The sequence below is a fragment of the Andrena cerasifolii genome, chromosome 10 (genome assembly GCF_050908995.1).
Source record: "Andrena cerasifolii isolate SP2316 chromosome 10, iyAndCera1_principal, whole genome shotgun sequence".
Classification (NCBI taxonomy): Eukaryota; Metazoa; Arthropoda; class Insecta; order Hymenoptera; family Andrenidae; genus Andrena; species Andrena cerasifolii.
The window spans coordinates 6559565-6576641 of NC_135127.1; the positions used below are offsets into that span (position 1 = coordinate 6559565).

Below are 17077 nucleotides of genomic sequence, written 5' to 3' on the forward strand. Positions count from 1 at the left end.
TTCAGAAAGACAAGTTGAACACTTGATCAATCACTACCATATCTACATGTTGCGAAGCGCTAGAATAAATATGTGTGGACTTAACGAGCTCAACTTGGATTATGTAGCAAATGCAATATACGAAACTGTTATACTGTTCCCCGAAAATGAGAAAAGTTGTACGTGTTGAAATGGATTCTTAGGATGCGATACCGGATCGCAATAAGTATACATTGTTGTTGACGTTTAGTAATGAAAGCATCGTTGAAGTATGGCAATATTTTATACGTATTCAAGTTACATTTGAACTATAGAGATTTCCTATAGATGTTATTTTTATTACGTTCTGTTATAAACCTTTACTTTGAACGTACTAAGATGTGTACGCATAGACTGCTTTTAGTCGAGCATTATTTCCGTGAACCCTACGTTTTCGAAAGCAAATTTCGTTACAAATTGCCTTATCTACAAAAGTACAAAGTATCACGAAGTATTATGAATTGCCAAATTTTGATAAGTATGTTAGTACAATCGCTTATTATTAAAATCCTTTCAACCGAGCTTAAGACTAAGGAGCATTTACGGCAATAGTTCATTTTGATACTATGTTTTTATTACGTCATGAAACATGTAGAAAGTTGAAAATATAAGTACCTAACGTTCAATACCATCCGCAAGCTCTGTTTTGAAACTACATTCTCCTTTGGCTGATATTGAATAAATATGTTCTTAAGAAAGCAATACTTTCGAATATAGCTTTTTTATCAGCATCCTTTTACAAAGCAACTGAAAGTTTAGGACTAGATCGATGTACGTATAAAGACAAATTTCATTAAGTTTTAATAATAAGCGATTAATTTACCATAGAAGATTTATCATTTACACATACCGAGAATTAAAATCTGATACTATTGAATTTCCAAATGTTATGAACCGCTGTTACTGTTAGTTCCTGTTCAATATCGTATTCTAAGTGAAAAAGATCAATTGTTATAGTTTCACGTGATATACAAGAAACGAGGAGTAATCGGAACACTATATTTTTTCTATGTAGAACGAGAAATCAGTTTTATATACAATGTATCTTACAATTTAAATGTACTAATTATGTATAGGGATAAATGTGCAATGAATTAGCAAAGGAAAATTACTTTAGAAGTAAAATGCAGGTTTTATTTAATATGGATGTTATGAATATTTGTTGTATACGTTATAGATGCTTCCGTAGTAGTTTCAAATCGTGTAGGCAAGAAGGGTATGAAGTTTCCAATGAAAATCAATATGAGAAATCATTAGTGTATAGTAATAGTGTTCTGTATATCTTCCAAATACCACATAGGAGAAACACAATCAGCGCTTTTCTTTTATTCTTTCCAATAGTAACTCATTGATACAACTTTTTTATGTATGTATACATCGCTGATATTTTAAATGTTTATATTCATCACATTTACAAATGTTTTTAAGTTACTCATATATATATATGTATATATATACACATATATATTTTTAGTAACATTGTTATGCATTTTAAACTTAAAATACTCCTTGTTCAAAAGTCTGGACCAAATTCACAACGGTAAAAGTTTTGTAAAAATTACGCATGAATCTTAAATGATCTTGTATATACTGCCAAAGTCGATAGCTTGAATACACAGTGACAAGGATTACTTTTCTATGTATTTACATGAAATAAATGTGGCGCAGAATGCTGTTTATGTACGTATGTATGTATATGATTTCATGATTCCCCTGAGGTTTACATTCTCCTTCACAATCTCCCTTCTACTTTCCTTCTCTTCTCTTTACATTTTTTCTTAACCTATCCTTATTCTCTATCCTTACTCTTATTCTTATCCTATTTTATCCTATTTTCGCTCTTTCGCCCTCGCCGCTTTCCCCTCTCTTAGCCTACCCTTATACGCATATCCTACGTTTTCGCATCTTACAATACTCTTCCTCTTCCTACTTAACGCCTATTCCCGCCAACTTCGACTTTCATTTCCTTTTTTTTACTCCATTCCTTTTTCCACTCCTTCATCCCCCCCACCCTCCAACTTCCTCGCCAGCCCCTTCTCTCTCCCTCCTTTTTCCCTCTACCCTCTTCATCCATTCCCTTCCTTTACCTCCTTCATCCAATATTTCCTTTATCTTTTCCCTTATTCCGCTCTAATTGTCCTTTTCCCTTGCATACTTCTCCACCACGTGCTTCTATGTCTCTACTTCCCCTCCAAAATCCTGCATCTCCAATCCTCCTGCTTCTCCCAATACCTCCCTCCCCTCATTTCGTTCACCAACCTAAATATTTCGGCACCCCTCTCGTTCTTATTTCCCTGTACCAACTGTTATATTTTGATTCTCTGTTTTCTCTCTTCTTCCTGTTTCCTACAATCTTCCTTTTCCATCTCTTCATACCCTTCCCACCTCCTTGCCCCTTCTCCTTCCTCCAGCCATCCCCAGAATGTTGTTTATATTTCATAGATGTATAATTTTGTAAAAAGAGAGCATTTACACAAACATTGAAATGTCACGTACTGCGATGTAGATTAAAAAGATAACGGCGTAGTGTTACTCGAAATGAATGTTATAGCAAATATTCTAAACAGGGGATGTTGAAAAGTAGATCTACAAACAGATACACTTGTAACTTATACATTACATAATTGTTATATATGTTTATTTACATATCATCGATATGTATATAAGCAAGATAGTAGACAGGCTATAAATTATAAAACAGAATATGGTGTATAGACAGCCTCATTGATAATATGTAAACCTGTGTATGTAACTGTTATTAATTTCCATAAAACAAGTTCAATCAATCTACCCATTTGGATGTTTTCTTTTTTGAAACTTCTCTCCCGTCTGATGTTACTGCAGTATAATACTGTGTTTTATCCTGCGTCTGACGCATATAAATAATGTATCCCATGGAACCGAGCATCATTAAAGCTCCAAAAATCATTATTACTTTATTCTGGAATGTAAATTTTTTTCAGATTACTACGAGAATATTACCCTCGCGTGTATATCCTGACTACAAGGGTTCGTCTTACCGGTTTCACATATAATTCATAGTTAACTGCACGAAACAGTGTTGTAGTTTTCAGGGAACGTAAGCCGTCACCTGGTGCTGGTTCATTCTTTTTACTCATTGTAAATTTAAATGAAATATCTTGGTTTCTATAAGTTTACATCAGAATTTCTGCAACAGGTATTAAACGTTCAACCTGTGATATTCTTTTACTGTACCATTTCTACGCACACAAAGAGGAATTGATATTCCATATCAACGCTTAAACTGTTTCCTAAGTTGATATATACTTTTTCATGACACTTTATATAATCTTTTTAAAAATGAACTCAAAAACAAATTTATAATAATGATATCAATATTATGTGTACTTAATAAAACATTTCAGAATTGTAGAAATAATACATAATTGTTAGATCACTGCACATTCCTTTTACAAATGAAGATACAATAACTGAAGGATACACTCAATTTCCAATAAAGATATGAAACTCATAGATCCCTAATCATCGAATATTTCCCACATAAAATAATGAACAAAATATCCCGTAACTAATCAAAGTTATTGCGAAGCACAATCATTTTTCTATTATTTCTACATTAAAGCTAAATATACAATGACCTTAGTAGCAGCCTAACCTGTTAAGTTATCGAGTGAAACCAAAATACTGCTCTCCACGTGGTTTTAGAATTCTTAGCAAACATGGTACGAAAATTAAAATATCATGAACAGAAGTTGTTAAAAAAGGTTGACTTCATATCGTGGCAAGCGGACAATAATTTGCACGAAGTGAAAATCTTGAAACGTTATCGGATACAGAAAAGGGAGGATTATACGAAGTGAGTGTAATGGCTGCAATAATTCTCAGTTTAAACTTTGTGCAAAGTTAAAGAATTGTAATTATTATAGGTACAACAAGTTGGCGCGCGAGATTCGTGATTTAGGTACAAAAATTAAGGAAGTCGACGCAGATCATCCATTTAGAATGGAACACAGCGCGTTGTTACTGGAGAAATTGTACATGATGGGTCTTATAGCAACAAAGTGGGATCTGCAATTGACGCAGAAGGTAACAGCAAGTGCGTTTTGTAGAAGACGCTTGCCAGTTGTTATGGTAAGGAACAAGATGAGCCAGAACATTAAAATGGCAACACAGTTTGTGGAACAAGGCCACGTTAGAGTTGGCGCAGAAGTGGTGAAAGATCCAGCATTCTTAGTAACAAGGTGAATGATTCATGTTCCAATTTAATAAGTCAATTTAAGAAAACTTAAATCGCTATATGTACATGTTAACAGAATTTATATGGTTTATAGAAGCCTAGAAGACTTTGTTACTTGGGTAGACACATCTGCTATCAAGAAACATGTACTAGAATATAACAATGCTGTAAGTACTATATTCACGTAATACACGATATATGTGTTCACATTTATTATACTTAACAATCTTGCGTATTGTTTTCTTTTACAGAAAGATGACTTCGATATAGCATAGATTAAATAAAAGTGTTGAAACAGTTATATATCTTTATGTATTATATTTTGTACTGATACCTCTTCGGGTAATATTAAAGTCATTTTTATTTAAAACTTGTCGTGTTACTTATTATTCGCCCGCAATGAATCATAATTATACATGGGGAAACTTTCACTTGTCAGAGGTTTACTACCATCGTTCTTCTGGTAGTTTTGAGTAGATTGTTTCTTATGGATTTCTTGCAACATAACTTTACGCATACCATCGATACAATTACTAAGGAAAAAAGACAAAAATCAGATGTAGCAGCAGGACTTATACATCTCGCAGTACTCACCTCAGATGTAATATCGACTGAGCAGTCTTGAGTATGCTTTTACGACGGTCTAAAATATGCTGTGCAACATAGTTAGCTTCTTTTTCTCGTGTTGTAAAAACGCTATCTTCAATAGATGAAGTACTCATTAAGGAATTTGATTTCGTATCAGCGTGATTGTATGGATTAAGTTTGCATAAATCTGGTTCATCTAACAACGTGATATATCTTATTTTCTTATTTATAGGAAAGTCTGATTCGTCGTAATCCTTTTCGCGATTAGATGTATATTCGTTTGTTCTTTTATTTATCGCATCGATAGTTCCTACAGTATTCTCATTTTCACCCTTCTGTATTTGTACATCTATTGTTCCATCCGAGTTATTCATTAATTCATCCAAAGATAATTCTTCAAAGCTGCATATCGATTGCAGCATAGATTTACAGGAGGAGCAAAAGCCAGACAACTCTTCATTTTCATCCATCACGCTGTTAAAAGGATTCTGCATTTTGAATCGCCAGACAATTTACAAATACCGGAAGTTAAGGCTCCATGTCGACTAGCTCGCACTTCCGTAATACGAATTCAAATTCAATTATGGTTTCGGAGAAAATACTGATAACTAGCGTGAATACTGTATAACAGTACGAAATCAGTTCGGTACAGTGAATTTCGATTTATTAAAAATCATGTTACCATTACTTCTCATGATGCAGTAATCGTGAACGTGTAAGTCTCAAACACATCCCATCGGCAATGTATTTACATTTCGTTGGGGCAATGGAATTCAGGGTTTATAAATGTTCTAGCGTACCACAAGAAACTCAATTCTTTTTATACTTCAACGACGAACAACGCACGTATTTCATCATTCAACGTTTATGGAAATCATCGACCGTTAGTAGGTCAAACAATTCATTTCGCACACAGCATATCTGATATGGCCTTTTAGCGTGGTTTAAAGTTTAAACATAGATTGCACGCACCACATGCATTATCTGTTTTGTTTCTGAGAAAACAATATCAATGTCGATTGCGTAACTTTCTAACGAAACGCTGCCACTTGTTCAGAAATCGAAGCACCCAGTTACTTACACGTGACAGTTTAAAATCTAAGATCATGTGTTTGCGGAAAACCATTCATTCATATACCTACAATGAATAATTAGTACTCGATGAGTCGATATGATACAAATGTTACATGTTAATAGCTTTATATTTAAATCGGCAGTCATTGCTGGTCTCTTTAACACTCCTACCACATTGCACGTTCCTGTTACACCACAAAGAGTATGTGGAAATTAATTTAGAAAGCGACCTATTTATACTCTGTAGAACAATCAATTTCTTAATACATGCTTTCATTATATTTCAATATTTGCCAAAGAAAGCTTGTTGGAGTAGTATGTTTTTTATCCGACTCTCAAGAATGGAAAACAAATTTCGAGGATAAACGGGCTACTTTTCGGGTGATATCTTTCTGTGGTGTAACTACGGATTTGAATGGGCGTTGTGTCGGCTCAGGTCCCCAAGTATCCTCCCATTCATCAACTATTTACAAAATTTCACTTTGAAATCACTCTGAAAAGTACTGCAATTACAGTTTGTTAAAAAATATAGTGGCGCAGTTTTCACTGATACAACAATCAATACAATTTCACTTTACAAAAATACGTTACACTTTCCCAAACATCTATTGCTGCATACTGCCATTTGCTTGAGCTTTGTACGAAAATGAAGTGAATGCAATTAAAATGAACGATGCATTTCGAAATGTTGATACCCTTCGTCGTGAAAGCATTACATAATGTAAATTGTTTGTCCTAAATTAGAATGTCGTAAAAATCGCGTTTTTTCCCTTTTGAACCTTCATTTGTAAATGACCGTCTGATCAATTATATAGATTATAAATTTTGTTACATATACAGGTAACACCAATTAACTTTTCTGTCATTCTTACGAACCCTATACTTTTACGATCTTAGCATTGTTTCATTTAATACAATTTTTAAGTGTACCCTATACTATCAATTAATATTAATGAAATATTCGGTATATTTAATGTACGTTGTAGAACGAGACAGATTTATTTGAACTAAACATTATTATTGTGCGCGAGTAATTGGATTTGTACTACGAAGAGTTATATAATTGTTGCGTTTATAGATTGTGCTATTAATATATTGCTATTCAAATTCTGTACAAGACTTTGATTCATACACAGTACATAATATGCCGAATATCTCATTAATACAAATCATCCATCTATATTAAATATATCCATAATTCCAAGTTTCGTTAAATCATGATACCGAAACGTATGTCTCCCATGATTTTTAGAAATTTGAAACAGCACTTTCTACACGCAATTTTGCTCTCTTTTAGTTTATCAATCCATATTTCATTTTACAATTAAATGATAGAAACAGAAAGTACATATAGTTCTTCTCATACGCTATGTAGACAAGTAAAGAATAAAACTAAATGATTACATACAGGATATTTGAAATAATTATCGTTAGGAAGAATGGCTATTAATAATATACAGCAATAACATAAAAGGCTCCTAACATTTTTCAAACGTACGAAACTATCTAGAGAAATAAATACAATTTAAAATACATTTGCATCAACATTTATGGAAAATTATCTTTTCAGTTTAAATATGCTTATGTAAATGTATATCCACTAATGATCAATTTCTTTTATATTGAAGATCAATCTGTTCCTTTTTTTTAAGAAAGAAAACGGATCTATGCTTGGTTATAGAAAAATAATTATAAATATTATACAATTATTTACATCAGTTACGAGAAACTTATACTGGATACGAGTTTGCTTTTAAATAAGGTATTTTACATTGTGCTGATTAAATTTTATACCTTCATCCGCGTATATCAAATTCATAGCGAACTCCTTTCATATTTTGTCCGAATGGGCAACCGTTATGTTGCTACGCAAGTAAATTATTAAACAAGTTTAAACATAATTGAACTACTACTTTCAATTACAATTGAAGTTATACTTTTTCATTAACCCTTCGATGTTAATATCCTGATGTTTCATTTGTACACAGACTTAATAGCAGAAACTCAATTACAGAAAATTTACATCAAATATTTTTCACGTACATAAAAAATTGTACTGCAAATTATTTGCTCTAAGTTTCTAGTTCTGAACTATATCTACGATTAAAGTAGAAAATTTCTCAAGAAATGTAAGTTGAAAATATAGTAATTGGATATTCTTCTGAAAAGTCTGTACAATATCGTTCAAACACCGAAGGGTTGAACTATTTCCATCTTTATGCATGTTTATGCACACCTTTTGCAAACAATGCTTCCACATATAAATACACATGATCTTAGACATTATCGAATTTTGTGCGAGGAATTGTATCTGATTGAGTCCTAACTCTAATAACCATATCAGAATTAATATTTGTAACGAAACAAGAAGCTTTTCATTATTTTCAGAGAAGTATGAAACACGTGGTTGTTCATTTTTAAAATATTACATGGCCTACGACGAATGACGTGACAATTTAATAATTACATGTGCGACGTTACGAATCACTTTTTGTTGCTAAAAAATTTACCGCGAACTCTTTACGTTCAGACAACATGCACCAACGCGATTGATATAACGATAGTTGATTCTGAAATCATAGTTAGTACAAAATATTCACTCGTACAAACATACTTCTTGTGTTCATTTCATGATAAGGTAATAAAAATGCTGCGGCCCTTAATATTATTCGATGTGTGTTTGAAAATAATTATGCTATAACGAATTCACTTCCTTTTGAGCTTATTTTCACGATAAAATAAATGTCAACGATAAGGAGCACGTACTATTACGTGATCACGGTTGGTGCATCGCGTCCAGTGTGCTCGCGTAATTTACTTATCTCTAGTGCAATGTTAACCAATGGCTTAAGAACTTCTTGAGCATCTTTTTGTAAAGATGCCGAATCATCTTCGTAGCTATCAACATACACGCGAATCGTAGCTCCAGAACTTCCTGTACCAGACAGACGGTATATTATACGGGAACCATCTTCAAACAGTATTCGTAATCCCTGTTACATAAAATTGTATAAGAAAGTCATGTTCTCAGAGCAGTGAATTCTCATATTATCTGTAATCTACGAAATCGCACGTTACCTGTTTAGTAGCTTGGCTCCCGTCAACAGGATCTACGTAGGAATAATTGTCACCTAATTTGGCAACGTATGTTTTACCTTCGGATGTCAATTTTTTACCCAAAAATTCGGGTCTTTGTATTTCCGTCTCGATCATTTGCATCATTTTATTTGCCCCCTCAGATTCACAATTTTCGTAGTCGTACCTAGTGTGCGTACGATACGGTTATTAAACTATTAAAATGAAATCATACGCTGGCTCATTTTTTTATAAAGAAATGCACCTTGTGAAGAAGTTTCTCCCATACGTTTGCCAATGATTTAACAATATTTCTTCTACAGACTTTCCGAGACTCGCAATTACACTAAGCCACGCAAGGCATGCCCATATTCCGTCTTTCTCGCGAATATGGTCTGATCCAGTGCCAAAACTTTCTTCTCCACAGAGCGATAAATGCCCAGCATCCATTAGATTACCTGGTGATACGATATTAATTACAGAGCTTGATTTGTTACGAGCTTCAGTTTGCGTCACAAGGTATATCTACGCGTAATGTACCAAAATATTTCCAGCCTGTGGGGACTTCAAAAAGTTTAACGCCAGTTTTAGCTGCAACTCTGTCTACAGCAGCACCCGTTGGCATAGATCTAGCATACCCTTTGACACCAGTCTTCTTGAAGTATGGTATTGAATCCAAATTTGCGGCTAATACAGCTAATGAATCGGAAGGTGTAACGAAGAAAGCTTTCTTGCCTAATATCTAACAGAAGAGAAATAAATACAAGCTTACACATTTTCTATCATTCCCATATCTATTCACGAATCTCATTTACCATATTCCTATCTCCATCCCCATCGAAAGCTGCGCCAAAGTCGTACGGACCATCTTTTATAGCATTTACTAAGTCTTTGGCATATGTTAAATTCGGATCGGGATGAAGTCCTCCAAAATCTTCTAGCGGGGTTGCATTGACGATGCTCGTATCATCAACGCCTAATTCATCGCTAAATATTCGTTTTATATATGATCCAGTAACTGCAAAGTAACGCGCGATTAAGATACCAAAGTAATAGTTCAGACAATTGTATTCCAAAACAAGTTGTACGCACCTCCGTTCATTCCATTAATAAGGACTTTAAAAGCAGGTCTATCCGTACTCCCTTGAAGTAGCTTCTTGATACTCGAGAAGTCGAAGATATCTTTCATATGTTCTAAGTAATCATTCACAGAGTCTATCACATCTATGGTAAACTGATTTCCATCAACCTGAACAGTAGTGCTTTGTATCTTATCTATATCTATGTTTATATCAGAAGCAATTTTATAGCTCTTGAGCAACTTTGTGGTTTCATAAATCTTATTTGTCACATGATCCGGAGCAGGGCCGCCGTTCTCGCAATTGAACTTTATACCGAAATCCGCGTCTGGACCACCAGGGTTGTGAGACGCGGTCAGAACGATTCCGCCTTGCGTTTTGTATTTTCTTATTACAGTTGACACTGCCGGTGTTGAGAGTATGCCGTTCTGACCAACTACCAGCCTCCTCACCTAAAGCATTTTGATAGAATAAAAAGGTTCGTGCCTAATTGAAACGCGATAACTCTGGAATAACTTAAAGAATACAGTATCTTTGATCCCATCTCATGACTTTAAACATTCCATCGCTATCGTTAAATAACGTATTCAAATGACATCGAACGCGTGCTGATAAAACTGATAAAATATGAAACTTACTCCGTTAGCAGCGGCGATCCTGATAATTTTCCCGACTGCCTCTTTTCCGTAATACCTTCCATCGCCGCCCACGACCAACGTGCTACCAGGCAACTGATCCCCGAGGGCCTCGAGTGTAGCTTGGATGAAATTCTCCGTGTAATGTTCTTGCTGAAAGACCCGCACAGCTTTTCGGAGCCCAGAGGTACCCGGCTTTTGGCCCTCGTATACTCGTGTCTCTATAATCTTGCTCGCGATTGCAGTCGACATGCTTCGAGGGTATTACGACTGGGCGTGAAGGCGACTGAAACAAAGAGCAACTGTGTTTTGGAAGGCCTGACCGGGTCTCAGTAACGAGAGCTCAGACTCGAGGAGCAGAATTTCATAACAACGTCCGCCAGTGTCTGGTGTCTGCTAGCAGACTGAACTTTGTCTGCCAATGACACGCAAGGGCACAGGTCACCATCTTGAAACATCGCGCCCGCGCTCTAGCCGGGCGACTAATAATATCGTTTCTCGGCCGAAGATAAATCTTTCGGACGCAAAACAAATATTCTAATAGACCAAAACTATTAATAATCGTGCACAAACATTCCGTAGAGAGTCTTAACGATAAAGGCTCGCGTTAGTCACATTGTCGATGTTGGTAGTAGACTTCCGTTCAATATGAATCACACTAAGCCGGCGCAAGTAAACATGTTAAATTAAACTTTGCCTTATCGTTTAATTATTGAATAAATAAGCATAGCGCATTGAGTTTCCTCTAGAATGCTCTTATTTACAGAAGACTCGATATATTTCGATATTATTATTGTTGAATGCACGCTGATGTTTTGGGGACGAAGGAAAAGAATTTATGCAGGAATTTGAAATTGGCAGCATTTTTCAAATTTCGAATGGCGCGTACGATTCAAACCGTGGCGAGATCTAAGAGATTGCCGCGGGAAAAATGATCGCTTAAATGGACACATTAGTTTCATTGCGTCATTCGAACTCGTCATATCTTATTATTCGATACGCGCTTCTGTGATTTTCGTTTTTGAGGGTGAACGAAGATACGGGAAAGGCACTTGTGTGAAAATTACACACGCTCGTAGACGAATGGTTGCTTATTATGACAAGCGTTATTAGCAGCGAAGAAAAATGAGGAGGAGGGAGCTCGTTATGTCAAGGATGCCCGATATAAGTACCGGGGTTTACAAAACAGACACTTAGTTGTTTAAAACAACAGTTTTCCCGAAGTTTCAGCCGCGTAACCGTGTGCATCTCGGAAGGGAGTGTCGTTTCACAGAAAGTTCGATTATTTTCATTCCTTCATTCATTTCCTATAGTCTGTAATTTATAGTGAGAACCTAGTTTAATGGATTTTAAAAGTTTTATGTGAAATACTTTAGGTGCTCCGAGAAGCATTGTATCAGGTAAGTAGGTTTCTGAGTGCTTAACATTAATATACATGAATAAAATGTCACTTGTTTAATAGTGTATATCTTTTGTTAAGGTAGTTTCATACACTTGGTATGAAAATACATTAAATGTACTATGCATAAGCCAATAAACCATTGGAATATTGACATACAACATGACAGTGGATCAGAAAGCGCGCCGTTACTCTCTTCGGAGTCCCACGCCAGTGGGGAGTCTGCTATATTCCAAGATTCTGAAACAAGCGATTTAGACAGTGCTCCTACTAATGCACACTTGAAGTACTAATTCTTGTTACTATTATAAAAACGCTGAGTTTAATTTATCAGTAGCTTACTCATTCTATTAACGAATATTGCCTTTGCTACTAGACAACGCTCTTGGGAATATTTCTAACAATAATTATTTATTAAAAGTATTCTTTGTAGGTATGGTAGCGTAGAAACTTCTAGCGTTAGCTCCGCCGCCACTATAATACCAAAGAGACCACCACCCCTTACTCAAGATCACACTTTAATCCCACCTCTGTCGTTAAATACATCTCGCTCATTAAATGTAACACAAGACAGATGTTATGAAATTCGTAAGACTGATCTGGTGAGGATACCACAAACTATATAAACGTTGCATGGTTTGTTACAAGTATAATATTTTTATATGTACCAAGGTTGACTAGTTTATAGATAAGTGCATCTAAGCGTGGCAAGATCTTGTTTCAGATTATAAAATCTTTGCACCGGAATACTTGCACTTGAAAATAATGTCGTAATTCGGTGTAAAAATTTTATGTACTCTAATATTGTTGGGATATTATTATAATGAAATTTATTATTTTTCTACTATCAGGCATTCAATGATGGAAAATATGAGGAAAACACTAAACCATCCTTGCTCAACGATTTCACTAGTAAATATTTGCATCTCTCGAATTCATTAGAAAGAGAAACTGCAAGCTCCGGATATAGGGATGGCAAACCAAAACAAAGCTCTTTAGTCACTGTGTAAGTAATATTATAAATTTACTGTTAATATCCAACTGTACTACCTCGGGATGATATCATGAATAGAGATGTTTCTATAATTCTATTCGTTCCATGATGTTAGGCACACAGAAAAGTACTTATGAATGTGGTTTTTGTTGTGGCATAATGTACTATGTTATCATCAAGAAAGGGTTCTGGGTCATTTCTCTTAGTACAGTGTTCACGAATCTAATCACATTCATAAATTTTTTGTTATCTGTCGCAAGAGGTTATTTTTAGTAGGTCGATGACGAGAGAAAAATGAAATCTTGCGTCAGAAATGTCAATATGCATTTTGAACACAATAGGTCGAAACGTGCTCCCTTGAAGTTAAATATTATCTTCCTTGTCTTCTACCTTGCGCAGTAAACATGTCACAAAGAGAAGAAAAAATCTATAAGAAACATCATGTGTTTGTAGATAACAGCTTTTTTTGGGGCCTTCAACTTATCTAATGAGATAGAAAAATAGCTGCGGATATTGATTTGACTTTATAAATAGCATATCGATGTATCATATCATGATATTCATTAAAACGTCATTCATAGTAATAACGCTTATTCTCTAATACTTTGTGAAAACAAGAGCTGAACAACACAGTTCAACTGCTTATAAAACATTGTTCCATAGAAGTACACTTACCGATTTGTGTTAAAAATTCCTTCATCAGAACTCAGTCAAACAATTAAATATAAAAAAAAACTCAAGTCAAGTTTCACTACTATTAAACATTACTTTTCTAACTGTGCTTCTACTAATTTAATAAACGATAATTCATTTCCATATCTTAAAAGCACGCGCCTCGTTGATGTATCTTAGAAAAAGAACTCCGAATCAGACGTATCGACATGTTTATTGTTGTTTCATCGAAGAATAAATTCGAAATTCCCGTGGATAGGCGCGTGCTTTTAAGGCATGGAAACGAACGAGAGTACGAGGTAAACGCGGTTACCGGTCGCTCACGTTTCGACTACCCATCGGGTGGTTGTGTCTACTGCACGGTATATTCACATTAGAAGGGGTTAGTGCTCCGTCGGTTGCCTGGGCAACAGACGACCACCCGAAAGGTCAATGCCCGTAGCTAGCACCTAAGCCGTACCAGGCATTTTTGGCATTTCTATTTCGCCCATGCAACCTTGGTTCATTTTACCCCCGTATGCTTCCCCAATTTTTTTAACTGACTTCAAAAAAAGGAGGAGGTTATAGATTCGACCCGTTTGTATTTTTTTTTATATGTTTGTCCTCGCATAACTCCTCAGCATATTGTATCAATATATATAAAAGTAAAAAGTTAAACATAAAAAAATTTTAAAATAAATTTAAACCGACTTCAAAATAATAAAAATGCACTAAAAAGTAAAAAATAATTTTTTCCCTTATTTAATCTACGACTCTCGTATTTTTTAAGTCGGCGCCTCATCATTTGCACTATGTAAATCTGGCGTCGACTTAAAAAGTGCGAGAGTCGTAGATTAAATAAGGGAAAAAATTATTTTTTATCTTTTAGTGCATTTTTATTATTTTAAAGTCGGTTTTAATTTTTTTAAAATTTTTTTATTCCTTTACCTTACACAATTAATTATGCATAACATTATAAGTAACTTTAATGCACTAAGTACTTTTACTGGGAATTATTCATTGGTTCATTTAATTAGAACTTTTTGATTGGTTTGAAAAATAAGAAGAAAATATCTCTGGATGAAAGGCAGTTCTCCTCTGCGAGCCACATATTTTTATACATTTGCAGGTTTTCGGTATGGAATACTATATTAGGTTCGTCTTTGCTAACGATACCATGGGGCATAGAAATGGCTGGCTTTTTCCCTGGTATTATACTTATATTTGTAATGAGCAGTTTATGTCTATACACCGCGTATTGCCTTCTTCTTGTGCACAAATACTATGGTAGGATACGTTCATTTATCATGTACGACACAGTAGAGCATTATTAGAACCTGCAGTATAACAATTTTTGAAATTTACAAGGTGGACAGAAAGGTATAGAAGTGATTCAACTGAGTCGAATATATCTAAACAAGTGGGCGGAATATGTTGCTAAAATTTTCAGCATTACTGTTCTATTCGGTGCAATCATTGCCTACTGGATATTGATGTCCAACTTCTTGTATAATTCTGTGAATTTCATATACGACAGTATAGCCGGCATGTATCAGCAACCTCTTAGTGCCAATACCTCTTATCCATCAGAAAGTGAAGGTATATATATATACCTATTTGTAAAGTTATAATCAATGTGTATGACTTTGCATAATTTACTTTACATCATTTCGATTTCAGTACTGTGCCCAAAGAAGACAATGTATAATAATACAGACATTGTAACTTATGATTACACGTACAGCACTTTAGGACCGATTTGGGATTTGTATAGCACAGTTCCCCTCTTCCTTGGTTTATTAATATTTCCATTTCTGAATTTTAATAGTCCTACTTTCTTCACAAAATTCAACTCTCTTGGTAAGTTAACGATATTTGTTTCTTCTGTTATAGCTATAAATTCCACACAAATCGTCACCAAACATATAACTTTATATTTCCTTCTATTGAATTATGAAAACTATATATCCCGCAGGAACCGCATCGGTCATGTACCTGATCGTATTTGTCCTGGTGAAATCAGCATCGTGGGGCATTAATATGGATGAAACAGAGTGGAAAATCAGTTGGAAATTAAAATCCTCGTTTCCTGCACTTTCAGGAACACTGGCCATGTCGTTCTTCATTCACAACATAATAATTACCATAATGCAAAGCAACCGCAATCAAAATAAAAATGTAAGTAGCTTCGAGTCTTTCTCAGAATGATATAAGCAGTATATATCACTCTGACGTTTTATTCATATGTTGTAGGGTAGGGACCTTTCAATAGCTTATCTCCTTGTTACACTGACTTACATTATAGTAGGGGTAGTATTTTACGTATGCTTTCCTCTCAGCAAATCATGCATCGAAGATGTAAGTAACTTTACTACTAACTTCTTTTTTAGAAAGGAATACAGAGTAAAAGATATCTTTCCTTTCCAGAATCTATTAAATAATTTCCAGAAATGGAGTGGTTTAACTGTGGGTGCTCGTATTGTTTTACTTTTCCAACTATTGACAGTCTACCCGCTGCTCGCGTATATGTTACGCGTTCAATTGCTTTCGTCGATGTGCAAAACATTCAACATGGGCTGCGTTATTATTGTTAATGTTTTCCTGGTGTCCACGTGCATTCTGTTTGCAATCTTTGTGCCATATATTGGTACGATAATACGATATACAGGTGCTTTGAGTGGTTTTATCTATGTCTTCACATTGCCAAGTTTATTGTACTTGACAATTCTGAAGCAACAAAACAAACTGACGCTATTTCCTATGCTTTTGCATGTAATCATACCAATAGTTGGCTTCTTAAACCTGCTGGCTCAGTTCTTTATTACGGAAACGTAAATATGTACAATCTTTATTCTAAAAGATAGTTAAAAAGTGAACAGTTTTGTTCCTAGTAATACAGTATACTTGAATGATGCATTTCTGTGTGCCAGTATGACTGTGTAAGAATATATGAATGAATAACAACGCGACTCCTGCTGCGAATGTATAATAATTGACTTTCTTACACTTTTAAGAATGATCCCCTATATTAAGGGGGGAGACCACTGTAATGGTCGGAAAAGTAAGGATTTTTTTCATACAGTTTTCTCTGTATATTGTCAACGCGGTTGAAAAATATCATTCTGAGAAAAACGCGTTCAAAGTTTCGCTTGGCTGAGTCGCGCGAAAATATTATATCTCCGCCAATTTTACGAATTTCTTTATAAAATTTGAAAAGAGAAAATCGATTTTTCCGCTTTTTACAGTGGTCTCCCCCTTTAATAATGATGTATAGATACTAGAAATCATTATGTATTACTTTAATATATTTCTGCATGAAAATATTTAAAATAATATTAATATTTT

At 34.8% G+C, this 17077-nt stretch overlaps 6 protein-coding genes across 13 annotated transcripts in view; 3 read left to right on the forward strand and 3 right to left on the reverse strand.

The window, feature by feature from the left end:
* Got1 (Glutamate oxaloacetate transaminase 1) overlaps nucleotides 1-2808 on the forward strand; it is a 4880-nt gene extending 2072 nt beyond the window's left edge. For both annotated transcript variants that reach the window (XM_076821077.1, XM_076821076.1), the window contains exon 7: nucleotides 6-2808. In XM_076821077.1, coding sequence (XP_076677192.1) covers nucleotides 6-169 — 164 coding nt within the window. In that variant the 3' untranslated portion in view covers nucleotides 170-2808. The remainder of the gene's footprint in view (nucleotides 1-5) is intronic.
* Nucleotides 1-3798, reverse strand: part of LOC143373656 (small integral membrane protein 8) — a 9900-nt gene extending 6102 nt beyond the window's left edge. Inside the window, exons 1-3 of one of the 5 annotated variants that reach the window (XM_076821094.1) lie at nucleotides 3570-3671; nucleotides 3039-3187; nucleotides 2810-2959 (exon numbers count right to left, since the gene is read on the reverse strand). In XM_076821094.1, coding sequence (XP_076677209.1) covers nucleotides 2810-2959; nucleotides 3039-3137 — 249 coding nt within the window. In that variant the 5' untranslated portion in view covers nucleotides 3138-3187; nucleotides 3570-3671. Of the gene's footprint in view, nucleotides 1-2809; nucleotides 2960-3038; nucleotides 3240-3319; nucleotides 3534-3569 lie in introns of those variants that run through there. The other 4 variants (XM_076821095.1, XM_076821092.1, XM_076821093.1 and 1 more) reach the window with 4 other exon arrangements.
* Nucleotides 3720-4607, forward strand: LOC143373652 (U3 small nucleolar ribonucleoprotein IMP3). The gene is made up of 4 exons (XM_076821086.1): nucleotides 3720-3856; nucleotides 3927-4241; nucleotides 4332-4404; nucleotides 4489-4607. Exons 1-4 carry the CDS (start codon nucleotides 3720-3722, stop codon nucleotides 4510-4512), a joined length of 549 nt encoding a protein of 182 aa, XP_076677201.1. The 3' UTR covers nucleotides 4513-4607.
* LOC143373650 (uncharacterized) lies at nucleotides 4410-5335 on the reverse strand. Its single transcript, XM_076821083.1, has 2 exons — nucleotides 4832-5335; nucleotides 4410-4770 (listed from the first exon to the last, which is right to left on the reverse strand). The coding sequence occupies exons 1-2, from the start codon at nucleotides 5317-5319 to the stop codon at nucleotides 4617-4619; spliced, it is 642 nt and encodes a 213-aa protein (XP_076677198.1). The 5' UTR covers nucleotides 5320-5335; the 3' UTR covers nucleotides 4410-4616.
* A 137-nt stretch (nucleotides 5336-5472) lies between these two features.
* On the reverse strand, nucleotides 5473-14131 carry Pgm1 (phosphoglucose mutase 1). The gene is made up of 8 exons (XM_076821073.1): nucleotides 13757-14131; nucleotides 10692-10974; nucleotides 10067-10505; nucleotides 9790-9992; nucleotides 9515-9716; nucleotides 9240-9432; nucleotides 8978-9161; nucleotides 5473-8892 (listed from the first exon to the last, which is right to left on the reverse strand). Exons 2-8 carry the CDS (start codon nucleotides 10938-10940, stop codon nucleotides 8668-8670), a joined length of 1695 nt encoding a protein of 564 aa, XP_076677188.1. The 5' UTR covers nucleotides 10941-10974; nucleotides 13757-14131; the 3' UTR covers nucleotides 5473-8667.
* On the forward strand, nucleotides 11624-17065 carry LOC143373643 (neutral amino acid transporter 9). 3 transcript variants are annotated; one of them, XM_076821071.1, is made up of 10 exons: nucleotides 11624-12092; nucleotides 12173-12373; nucleotides 12521-12689; nucleotides 12939-13093; nucleotides 14862-15019; nucleotides 15101-15331; nucleotides 15413-15592; nucleotides 15708-15910; nucleotides 15986-16090; nucleotides 16160-17065. In XM_076821071.1, the coding sequence occupies exons 2-10, from the start codon at nucleotides 12210-12212 to the stop codon at nucleotides 16565-16567; spliced, it is 1773 nt and encodes a 590-aa protein (XP_076677186.1). In that variant the 5' UTR covers nucleotides 11624-12092; nucleotides 12173-12209; the 3' UTR covers nucleotides 16568-17065. The 3 variants fall into 3 exon arrangements, with proteins under 3 accessions (XP_076677186.1, XP_076677187.1, XP_076677185.1); XM_076821072.1 differs by having other exon boundaries at nucleotides 11624-12088; XM_076821070.1 differs by having other exon boundaries at nucleotides 11625-12088; nucleotides 12169-12373.
* Nucleotides 17066-17077: the final 12 nt, after the last annotated feature.

Bases quoted from the DNA above. Each gene is read 5' to 3' on its own strand.
- LOC143373643 (XM_076821071.1), top strand. From the start codon at position 12,210: ATGCATAAGCCAATAAACCATTGGAATATTGACATACAACATGACAGT. The intron at 15,020-15,100 runs GTAGGATACGTT...GAAATTTACAAG, and splicing joins TCTTGTGCACAAATACTATG to GTGGACAGAAAGGTATAGAA. The intron at 15,911-15,985 runs GTAAGTAGCTTC...CATATGTTGTAG, and splicing joins ACCGCAATCAAAATAAAAAT to GGTAGGGACCTTTCAATAGC.
- Pgm1 (XM_076821073.1), bottom strand. From the start codon at position 10,940: ATGTCGACTGCAATCGCGAGCAAGATTATAGAGACACGAGTATACGAG. The intron at 9,162-9,239 runs GTGCATTTCTTT...TACGCACACTAG, and splicing joins GGGAGAAACTTCTTCACAAG to GTACGACTACGAAAATTGTG. The intron at 8,893-8,977 runs GTAACGTGCGAT...TTTATGTAACAG, and splicing joins GGAGCCAAGCTACTAAACAG to GGATTACGAATACTGTTTGA.
- LOC143373652 (XM_076821086.1), top strand. From the start codon at position 3,720: ATGGTACGAAAATTAAAATATCATGAACAGAAGTTGTTAAAAAAGGTT. The intron at 4,242-4,331 runs GTGAATGATTCA...TATGGTTTATAG, and splicing joins CCAGCATTCTTAGTAACAAG to AAGCCTAGAAGACTTTGTTA. The intron at 4,405-4,488 runs GTAAGTACTATA...TTTCTTTTACAG, and splicing joins TACTAGAATATAACAATGCT to AAAGATGACTTCGATATAGC.
- LOC143373650 (XM_076821083.1), bottom strand. From the start codon at position 5,319: ATGCAGAATCCTTTTAACAGCGTGATGGATGAAAATGAAGAGTTGTCT. The intron at 4,771-4,831 runs GTGAGTACTGCG...TTTTTTCCTTAG, and splicing joins CAGTCGATATTACATCTGAG to TAATTGTATCGATGGTATGC.